General features: G+C 46.9%; 1 protein-coding gene across 1 annotated transcript in view; it reads left to right on the top strand.

The window, feature by feature from the left end:
- LOC119405732 (uncharacterized) overlaps nt 1-9,867 on the top strand; it is a 35,704-nt gene extending 25,837 nt beyond the window's left edge. The window contains exon 4 of the mRNA XM_049419491.1: nt 9,703-9,867. Coding sequence (XP_049275448.1) covers nt 9,703-9,867 — 165 coding nt within the window. The remainder of the gene's footprint in view (nt 1-9,702) is intronic.
- Nucleotides 9,868-11,351: the final 1,484 nt, after the last annotated feature.

Raw genomic sequence — 11,351 nt, 5'->3', positions numbered from 1 at the left:
CGTACAGCAAAGTGAACGACTCCATAATCCAGCTTCATGGCTCTTCAGCTAGGCTGCGCGACACATCGGTTTTTTGTGACTTTTAAACGCGATTTGAAAATATGAATCCTACTCAGATCGCGACAAAGATGCTTCACTCTGTCCATGGCCTTTTCATTTACATCAGAATCTAATCACACGTTCTGGGCAGTTTCTGGGCCTCTAAGCCGAATGTCCAAACAAGACTATTTGCAGATGATTGCTTGTTGTTTAAAGAAATCACACTCACTGGTGATCAAGGTGATCTGAATAAAAGCCTCCAGGGGCGTAGCCAACGGGCGCGTATATATACACGCGCACATACAAACGCACGCACGAACATACATAAAGTATGGTTGAACCCCCCCCCCCCCCGAAAAAATTTCTGGCTATGCCCCTGGAAGCCACAGTCAAGTTTTCCATAGGTGAAATCGATGGGAGGCGACCTTCAATGTGGAAAAAATTTTTCTACCAATTTTCCGAAAGAGAACTCCTCTCTTTTATAGTTATATGCTGGGCTCCTCTGCACTTAAAGGGGTACTGACAGAAAAATTTTGGCCTCGCGTTTTTTTTTTGCGGCAATGTGTTGCTGGGGTCCTGTTTTCATAACACGGCATATCGTTTGCTGCAGCGCGCGGCACATAATTAATTACAGGCTCCTTATTAGCGACCATTCATAGTTTCGGTTTTAGAGATTTCCAAAAACAAGCCGCCGGTAGAGTGACCTAGAATAGGGGAGTGTCCAAAGCGTCGGCTACCGCGTGGGCCTTTTGCGGTGAACTGCCGCGCAGTGCCGCTGCTGCGCCGGACCCGTTAGTCACTGGAACCCGTGGGCTTTCTGAGCTCAGGAAGTGCGCAGAAAGCGAGGGGCGTCTGCTGCGCGCTGTAGTTTCTTGCGCCGAGTTTCCACACAGGACACTTGAAGTCTACTTAACTTTATTAATGCGGTACGTAATGAAGCTTACCCATCTTTAAGCGTTGTGTTAGTGCAGGGGCAACAACAGAATGCAGAAACTCATGCGTCAAGCGGCATCAGAGTGGCCTAGTTCCGGTGATAGAGTGCGAGAACGTTGGTGCGTGCGTAAAAACGCGCAAAATGAACACGCACAAGGAAAGAACGAAAGGAAACTTGTTCGGACGGCTAAACGGGCAATAGCATCAGGCATGCAAGAATTGAGAGTAATAAATGAAAGTAAATTACACGCGCAGTCAGCTGAAACATTTACGCGCAGTGACCGCTTCACACGCCACAACGAGCTTCTTATTCATGGTCACCAGTGGTTTTCTAGCCATATGCACACCGCGCGCTTTATTCAACAATTTGTTAGCCTCCACTAGCACTTTATTATGGACAGAGCACACAGGAAGACGCATGGGAAACGAAAGAAAGAATAGAGATGGTCATAGGACCGCAATACTGTTGGCTTAATTTCGCTTCTGAGGTAGCATAAGGCTCACCGTGCGCAAAGCTTGTGTTAAATTCCGACATTTGACAGAAAAGCAACGCCATGTAATCTAACCTTATTCCACAAATTTGTGGATAAAAGGCGTAACATAGAAAATGCTTTACAAATATCCAGATATCATGAAACTAAACTTACAAATACCCCCATTCTTGCTGTACAATAAATATATGCCTGAACAAAAATGTGGTAAGAAATTTACAAATGTGAAAGTATAATATTTGAATCACTTTAGAAAATTGTTCAAATACAGAGATTTCATATGTACCTAGCCTGAAAAAAATGCAACATGCGATAACATATACTTTATAGACAGGTACATAGAGACTGGATGTTTCGGAGCCAGCTGTGGTCACTCATGCGTCGGGCTTGTTTATGTCTACAGGGATCGCTGAACGTCAGTATGAAAGGTTTGCGCGAGATGCGTGCATTGCTTCAAGCCTTCATCGTACGAAATGAAAACAGCTTCAAGCAACTCATTCTCAACTTCAAATATTTTCGCGGTTCTCGGCGGTTAGCATTCGCGCGGTTCAGAGACTTAAAAAAAATGTAGACGAGTAGTTACATAAAATGCAATAGTTTCCGCGGCAATTCAGTGCGCGTCAGCAGGGCACCCGACCGCAATTTCCCGCTTTTTCCTGATGACCTCAATGTAGCGTACACCACAATTTCGTGCTGAAGCTCCGGAGTACTTAAACAATGTGCCTGGTCATCTCTTGAATAAATATAAAGAGATGGCCAGACGGGTAAAGCAAGCCTCTTTTGTCCCACAGACGGGTGTAATGAGCTGCTATGAGCTGATAATCACGTTTGTTGTCGGGCGATCGCTCGTAACATGAAGTGAGGCATACACAATGTTGCGCTGTTATCGTTTCATTTACTTGAGCTTCGCTTATTTTTTTAAGGCAAAAGCCTTAGATGCCTAATCAAACACGAAAATTGGCCGTCGGCGTCCCGCGTCGCCAACACGAGTGATGCAAAAAAAACCATCACGTGATGACGTCACAGATCATCAGAATTTGCGACGTCATTATGACGTCATCGTGACGTTATTCAACGTGACATCACATGATAGCGTCATCACATGGTATGGTCGCATTGCATTGCCTCCGTGATCCATGGGCCGATCACAGAGGCGATGTAAAACCAGGCGAGGTGCAGAAAGCTTGCAATGCCTTCGATCCTGGGGGCAGTCCGAAACCACGTTATGTGCAGAGAGGGGGGGGGGAGGAACAATGCATCGACTGACAAAAAAGCAAAGGATGGCTTTCGTCTTCGAGTCGTCTCAGGCGACTGCATAAGGGAACCTAGCTGTGAGTTTTTTTTTTCATATGTTTTTTTTTCGCATACATTTTACCTATGCGGTCAGTTCTTCAAAATTTATGGGTAAGGCGTACATGTTGAGATCGATATTGCTGACCACCACGTTTGGTCACCTGACGGAGACAAATCGTCAGACCACACATCGTCAGAATTATTTCAGACCGAAGAAAGCGGGTTTTCGCGTCACGCGCCATATTATTATCGTTAGTCGTTACGCAAATCGCAAGCATGTCAAGTTATGGATGCCGTGACCTACTGGTCACGTTAGGCATACATTCGTGCCCCTCCATGCCGATTTTCGTGTATAAAAAGTGAACAAGACACGAGAGTTGCGCGAGTTATTTTTTTACTTTTGGTACCGCGGCCACATCGACGGACACATTCCGCTTCGCATGAAAAGGCATGAAACAGTAAAGCGCGAGAGGCAGCCTTGTAAAACAAATCGAACGCACGAAATAAAAGAAGGGATCTGAAGGGTGCAAAAGTATGAACTAGCCATTTACTACGTGCATATCTGCTACGTTCTCCTGGTTATCTTTGTAATCTCCAGCTCATTCACTCCTGCAGCACGTTTATGTTCGTCATTCCACCTGAAACTAAGTTAAGCACCTTCGCTCAAGATGAAGTGCGCGCAGAATCGTTCCTCAAACAGCCGCGTAAGTGCGGACCATTGCGGTGATAAACCAGCTGAAAGAAAATATACAAAATCTCCGTTTCACAACAGACAAGCGCGTTCTCTGTGCGATGAGTCGTTGCACTATTATGTTGCAGTGACGCAGTATTAAATATTGCCAAAATTCCCACAATGTTCGCTAATAGCGGCCAAAATATCAGGCGCGTAGCAGACGCTCGCCGCTTTTAGGCGGCTTCCACCGCGGAGAAAGCCCACGGATCCGGCACGGCAGCACCGCGGCGCGAAAGTTCACCACAAAAGGCCCTCGTTCCTCCCATGTATTCGCGCGAAGGTTTGGACACTCCCCCTATTCTAGGTCACTCTACCGCCGGGTGCAACTATCACCACCTAGCATGTGCAAAGCTCGACCACGTCAGCACACAGAACTGCGACGCATTTCCGCGCGGTCCGCACCTCAGACAGCACAAGGAAATCAAGAAGTTCAAACAGGAAACAGGAAAGCAGTGTCGCCAAACAAAAAAAATTGCACTATCTCCCGCTAAAGGGTACCATGAGGCGATGCGAAGCCGGAGCACTTGCACGATCGCGTTCCGTTGGCGTTCGTTGGGCATGCTACCGACCTCGGGCATGCTACCGACCTCGCGTCGTGGAACGCGAAGAGGAACACTACGTGCGTCGTGTCTTCCCTCTAGCCTGGCCGTTAATTCTCACAGGGTGAGCGGGGGAGCCCGGTCGACATGCGCGCGAGAGGGGTGCAGCGTACGAGAAGAGAGAGAGGGGGAAGGGACGCGCATGCGCTGGCGCTGGCGCTCATCTCGGCGTTGCGCAGAAGAGAATTTCGGCATGTCGAGCCCGCATATCAGAGGAGTCAACCGAAGTAAGCGCTGGGCTGAACGCGCGCAGCGCTCTACCCGCTTTATATTCACACTTGAAGGAGAGGAGACTAGAGGTGGAGAGTAGCGCATGCCCCGCGAGAGCAGAAGCGAGAACGCAGGAGAAGTGCAAGCAGGTGCTGGGAGAGAAGTGGAGAGAGTAACGCGCAGCTGTTGGAGAGAGGGAAGGATGAGAGTTGCTCATGCGTAGTGTGAGTGCGGACGCCAAGGCCGCGGGACATACCCACGAGCAAGAGATGCTTCGCATCTAAAACTTTCAACGCGTGCGCCGCGACCACCGACTTGCGAGCAGCCGCCGAAAAGTAAGTCTACTGGCGCAAGCGCGGCAAAAGAGAAATGGCGACTATGAGGTCATCGTAACTCGTTGTATCGGCTGCAGCGTGGTGACGTCGGTTAAGTGGTGAGGTCACCGTCGAGTCACTTTCAAGCGAACTTCGAAATTCATATAAAATACCTTGCAAGCTATATTCGCTGTTGATACTTTGCAGATGATATACGCATGTTGACGGGAATCGATCCCGCTGGCTATCTCGGCCGCGAAAGTTTGTGTCAGTACCCCTTTAAATAAATATTTAGGTGTCACGATTCGTGCAACCTGCCCTGGAACTTTCATGTGCAAAAGATATCTTCCTCTGCCTTCCGAAAACTGCGCTTTCTTATATACAAAATTAAACATGCTCCACCATCTGTTCAACTGCATAATTTCATCGAAGCTCGAGTACGCCTGCATTGCGTGGGACCCCTTCACACAATGTAACAACGAAACTTGCAAAGACAGGTTTGTTTATAACAAGTTTTCAACATTCGACTCACCCGTTGAACTAATGCAGTCTAATGACAATCCAACACAAATGCGTAGAAAAAAAATACGGCTTCAATTTCTTTTTCGCACTCGACCCGGCAGTACAGTAATGACGAGACCTGCTCGCCAACATCACCTAAATGGTCTAACCCGCTATTTTGCCCGAACTAACCTATTCAAACACTCCTTTTCTTTTTCGCGCACCATTAATTAATCATTGGAACAACTTACGTCTGTAAACGTTGTATTATTTAATTTTTACACTTGTATCGTTTAAGATTGTCTTCAAAAGATTCGTTTAGCAGTTTTTTTTTTTGCAGTTGTATTCTCAAAACTGTGTCGTTGAACTTACAAGACTGTTTACTCTTGCTGACCTAATGTATTTTACCTACCCCGCATAAACTTCGTGTCTGTAGTATGCATTAAATAAATAAATACCCATAGATAGAGAGTAAGGGGGGAGGGTGAGCTATTAAAAGAGTACTAACATGAATTTTAAATATTTTCGTATTGTTGCTCCAAGTAAAAACATGCCTGTAGAGAACCCTAAAAAGAGTGTCGTAGTTCTTGGGAATGCATTGAATATATTTTTAATACCGCTACCTTAAAATTGCAATTTCGGTTTCGGTATCGAGGGGGCGGCTTCGCAGTCACGTGTCAACACAAGTCTGACTTCACGGGAAGACTGCAACTCGCGACATACTTGCAGCAGCTGTCAGTTTGCTGCCAGTCGCACGTGGTTCACGTAAACAACGACGAGTGGACTCTGACAGCGATTTCTGCGATTTAGGCTGCATGCAGGACGCAGATCTCGCAAACCCAGTGGATTGTGTTCACTTGTGATAGCGTCCATTGCGGTGGGGCTGGCTTGCAGATGCTGGGCGACGAAAACTTTAAAATCAAAGTAAAATATTTTATACGTGTTGTCTGGCTCCGGTGTGTGGAGAGCGTTGACAGTGCACACCATGGAAACCAAAAAAATAATGGCTGATTCCTCTGTCATAGGGATCGGTACAATACGAAAGTGAAATGCGTCTTCACAGACGTAGTTGGGCGTTTGTTGTGCATTCTTTCGGCCCAAGGGCGAATGAATGAATGCTATAGCAACAAATTGTAATTCGTGCGAAGAACGGCGAGCAGCTCGAAACTTGCAACGCGCTGCTCAAGCAGAAAGGACGCACGGAACGAACATACACAGGATGAGCACGAACAGTCACAGTTGTAACCTATTTCTGTCTGAGCAGCGCGCTCCTTTCGCAAAGCGGCCCGCTGCAGTAAGCGAAGTGACCTTCGTGCTCTCAACTCAAACTTGCGGTGAGAGCACAAGACGTACAAACCACCGCCATCACGAGATACGCGCGCACGAGCGACCACGCCCTGTAGAGGTGCGCGCTCATCGCAACGCGTGGGGCGACGACCTTTAAAGCGCGCTCTTCGAGCCCTTCGCGCCATCTCGCTAGTGATAACGAAAACACGCATATGTACCATCTATCTCCGAGTACCGCCACCAGCAAATGGCGTATATAAATAGCTCGCCGTTAGCATGACAAAGAACGTGGCGTCTGTGGCCGAATCGTTTCGCGCCGCGCGTAACGGAGCGAGGGGTCGTAAGTCCGAGTCCCGGTCACGGAACTTTTTCTTCTAGTTTTTTCTTTGCCATCTGTTAGTCTTTATATTTTACAACATCATATCCGTGACGGAAATACGTCAGTGTAGCCGCTGTCGACTCCGGCATCAAACACTTTCGTGTTAAAACATCCTTTTGGGGTGCCTAAAAATCACTAAGTTCAAGATTTCAAACTTCCCGTTTTCGGCGCGTACACATGCACATTTCATTTCTGGTCGCGCATTTCTGGCCTTCATGACGCTCGTAGAAAGCGGCATTGTGTTCCAGCGCTGGCACTGCAGTTGATCTTTGAAACCACAAGGCCACCATGTCCAGGCTCCTTTTTACATAACCGGGTGGCCGGAGGCGTTGCAGGCGCACGGTTGCTATTTATTGGTTCCACAGGCGCGCAGTTCTAGGGATCAGCCGGTGCGGTGGGCGGTCTATCGAAAGTGGTGGGCGGTGACCAGAAGAGAGGAGGTGGGCGATGAAGCCGAGCGGTGGGCGGCATTTGCCCCGCCGCCCACCGTGGGGAGAACCCTGATACATATATTAAGGCGAAAGCCCTAGATGTATCATCGAACGCGAAAATTGACCGTCGGCGACCCGCGGCGCCGGCGTCAACACGAGTGACGCAAGAAAATAATCGCGTGATGTCGTCACCATATGACGTCAATGCACTCATAAAGGACTTAAATTTGGAGCGTCTTATCAATGCAGTTGGAAAACTAAGGAAGACCTTTTAAGGCCTTTTTTCAGGGCTAAGACAGCCAAGACTGATGTACCCTTTCGCATAGGCGTGCGCACAGGGGGGGGGGGGGGGGGCAGGGGGTGCGGCCGCCCCCCTAATCACCTAAGAGGGGGGCGCAAAATCTGCTCCGTACATTGACCCTTCTAGCCACCTAAGAGGGGGGGGGCGCAAAATCTGCCCCATTCATTGACTTAGTAGGGTGGGGGGGGGGCGCTGCGGCGGATCTTTGCCCCCCCTAATGGGGAACTCTGCGCACGCCTATGCCCTTTCGTGTTATTGTGACCGAACGCCACACCTGGCAGTATAAAGTCTGGTTTTCTTCAAAAGCATCTCAGCTCTTTTTCTCTTCATAACCCTTTTCTCATTAATGGTCCCAATGCTGTAGTGAAATATTTATACGCGGAAAAACCGAAGAAGTGTATGGCCTTTAGCATTGATGTTGATTTATTTCATTCCATTCCCCATGGGCAGTTGATGGCCTGTGTGAAGGCTAGCATCAAAGATCAGAGCGATGAAGGCACATTTATCAACAGTTGCGGTATCAGCACTGAAAGCTTTCTTGAGCTGCTTAGGTTTTATTTGTCCTCAACTTTGGTTGGATGGAACGATAAAGTGTATGTACAGCGATCGGGTATCTGCATAGGGTCCCGGTTAGCCCCGGTACTATGCGATATTTTTCTTAGCAGCATTGACAATGTTTTTACTAATGATCTGGAAGGAATGGTGATGAAGATTTTTCGCTACGTGGATGATTATTTGATTGTGTTAAAAAGGGCAATTTCACTCACCACATGATCAGTATTGTGAAATGCTTCAAAGAAAGAGGACAAGGCCTGACTTCTACGTGTGAAGGTCCTGTGGAAGGGGCTATTCAGTTTCTGTATTTGTCTCTGACGTTTAATGAGGACCACGTTTGCTGGGAATTTCCCCCCAGGTCCAGGAAGCTCTTGCTCTGCTATTCCTCCAGTCATTCCATAACTGTAAAATCTGGCATCGCTTAACACCATTTTTTCTGCCTTAACGAAGTCTTGTGTTCACAAAATGTCCTCCAGCCTTTTATCTCAAGTTCAACGCCTGGAACATGCAGCCTTCCCCCGTGATGTTATTGTTTCCGCATCATTAAAAGTTTTGAACAAAGTTAAAAATGTTCAAGCAGAACCACGTAATGCAAAATCGGGAAAGGGTAAGAGGCTAGCGGTGATTCCGTATATTCACGGTATTTCTCACCGTATAAAAAAGATTGCCAACAAGGTCAACGTTGATGTTCACTTTTCCGCCAAAAATAAGCCCAACAGCTTGTGTGCCAGAATTGATAAGTTGTCCACGAGTGTGAATATGTTGTCTAGCATAACGTGCACAGCCAAGCACCGCATGCCGTTTGTCCCTTGCAAAAACAATGTCGTTTATTGCATTCCGTTTTCATGCGGAAGGTTTATGTGGGGCAAACGGGGCGCTGCCTCAACACTCGCCTGCGTGAGCACCATAGCTCTTTAAAGGGTGCGCCGTTCTCTCATTTGTCTTCCCAATGTGCCGCCGGTGGTTGCACCCCAGAATTCTGCCGCGCCACCACCATTTACAGACACACGGATTCTCACATAAGAGAGATAGCTGAAGCCTTCGCTATCTGCAAAAACGGTGACACGTGTGTCAGCGCACCGTCGATTGCGTTACTTGATTGCGAGTTGACGTACTTGGAGAACGCATAATGATGTTACAAGCGCACTCTTTTGTCATGTGCATAGGTTGCGTGCGCATGTTTTGTTCTTTCTTCTTCCCTCTCTTTTTCTGTTTCGCTTGAATAAAGCAATCAGTGGTCAGTCGGCGCTCGTGTTGTCAAGTCTTTCTGTGTCCTACGTGTTTTGCGCTGTTTCAATATGAACGCAAACCAACTAGCCCAACTCTCCCTTTTGCTGCCGTTATGGCGTCACAGGTCGTCAAAATTTGTGACGTCATTATGACGTTATCGTCACGTCACCATGGCGTCACATGGTGACGTCATCACGTGACATCGTTGCTTGGTGAAAGGTGGGCCGATCACGGAGGCAGTGCAAAACTAGGTTGCAACACCTCCGACACTGGAGGCAGTGCAAAACCACGTTAGGTGCAGAAAACTTTCGAGAGGGCGACGGGGCAGTATCAATACATGGGCAGAGAAGAAAAAGAAGGCTTGACGGCTAGGTATATGTTTGTTCGTTTTGCTTTGTTTTTGCAGTACAAGAAGTACATGCCAAAGTACTCGGACGGGTGGGCACTGTACGACGTGGACATGGACAAGCTATACGATTGCCCCAGCCCGTTTCAGGCCTACGAGCGGATATCGAGAACCCGAGTTGTTGTCGCCGACCGGAGTAACACTGACGTGCCCGTCAACCCTTAGTCTATGCAATGAAGATTAGTATGAGAATGAATAAAAGCGTAGCACAATGAAAGTTTAATGTAGGTAATTTGGGAAAATATATTGCGGGATTTAATTAGAACTCGTATGCCGTAACCATTTTTTCGTAGGCGTGCAACATGCGAATGAAATTTCAAGTGACGGTCCAGTTTAATTCCCAAGAAGGTCGCCTCATCGTCTGCTTCAATTGCGAATTAATTTAGAAATATTGGCGGGATATAATTACGTTCACGTAGGTGAGAGTGGAAAACAACGAATTTTGGTTTAGTCGGATTGATTTGTAATTTATTATGGATACACCAAGCAGCCACCCTTGAAAGGTCATGATTTAGTTTCCGTGTCAGAGATTGGAGGCATTTATCAGTGTTAATATTTGTTGGGTGTAGTCCGCATACAGTAAGCATTCTGAACTGGTAAGACAAGATGGCAGATCATTTGCGTAAATTGTGAAAAGAAGTGGGCCGAGAACAGAATCTTGAGGTACTCCTATATTTGTTACTTTATTTTATAACCTAACAGACTTAACCTAACAGATTTATAACCTAACAGGCTGACAACTTGGCTTCTGTAGAGTCGGTAGTTTTTTATTAAACGGACACTAAAGTGAAACAATGAATTGGTTTAGATTGATAAAGTGTGCTCGGAGAACTCTTGTGTAGTTTATTTCACCACCATAGGTTTATTATTCGCGGAGAAAACCAAGTTCAAAGTTTCATTTTTAAATTTCGCGCCGAACTTTATAATTCGTGACGTAAAAGATTTCAAGGAGCATTTAACGTATTTTGGTGCCACTGGCTCTACGAAATTTCCACAAACTCGTTTTATCAAGTCTCTGGCCTCCTCAGAGGACAATGTACTGCTATTTAACCGATTAGGAACTACGTAGGGCCAAGCAGGCGCCGTCAAAAATATGTGACGTCACGGCAAATGGTGCGGAATTCCAAGGTGGCGTCGCCACCTGTGTTTTCTTTTTGCGCGTTTTCTCGCTTATTAAGCGTCTTCTCGCAGCAAGCGTGGTGTTTTTCGTATCGTAGAAGACTACTTTACTGATGCAAGAAAAATCGTTTTGCTCTTTAGTGTCCCTTTAATAATAGGGCAGGAAGAGTTACGCCTATTGGTTCAAGCTTCATAAAAAGAATGCGGTGGTTGATAGTGTCGAATGCTTAGGTGAAATCTATAAAAACGGAACCTGCGTAGTATCCCCCATCAATTGCTTTCTTCTGCTTTTCAGTTAAACAAAGCGAGGTCAGAGGAATGTCAACACTTCTTGCGCAAAATTTTCTTAGACAAAGGACGAAACAGACACGCGGACGGGCGCAAACTTCCAACTGAATTTAATATCAACATGTGACATACATATATACAAATATTAGTACGACAAAACAAAAACACCAGTGGCACAGGTGTGCATGCACTGTGTCAGCGCGCATCAGCTACTCACTCCCCCAAATGTAGCGTTCCTTCCA

This window comes from Rhipicephalus sanguineus, chromosome 9, assembly GCF_013339695.2.
Source record: "Rhipicephalus sanguineus isolate Rsan-2018 chromosome 9, BIME_Rsan_1.4, whole genome shotgun sequence".
In the NCBI taxonomy this organism is placed as follows: domain Eukaryota; kingdom Metazoa; phylum Arthropoda; class Arachnida; order Ixodida; family Ixodidae; genus Rhipicephalus; species Rhipicephalus sanguineus.
Note: the sequence above shows the minus strand (reverse complement) of the source record. Positions and strands in the feature narration are given on the sequence as shown.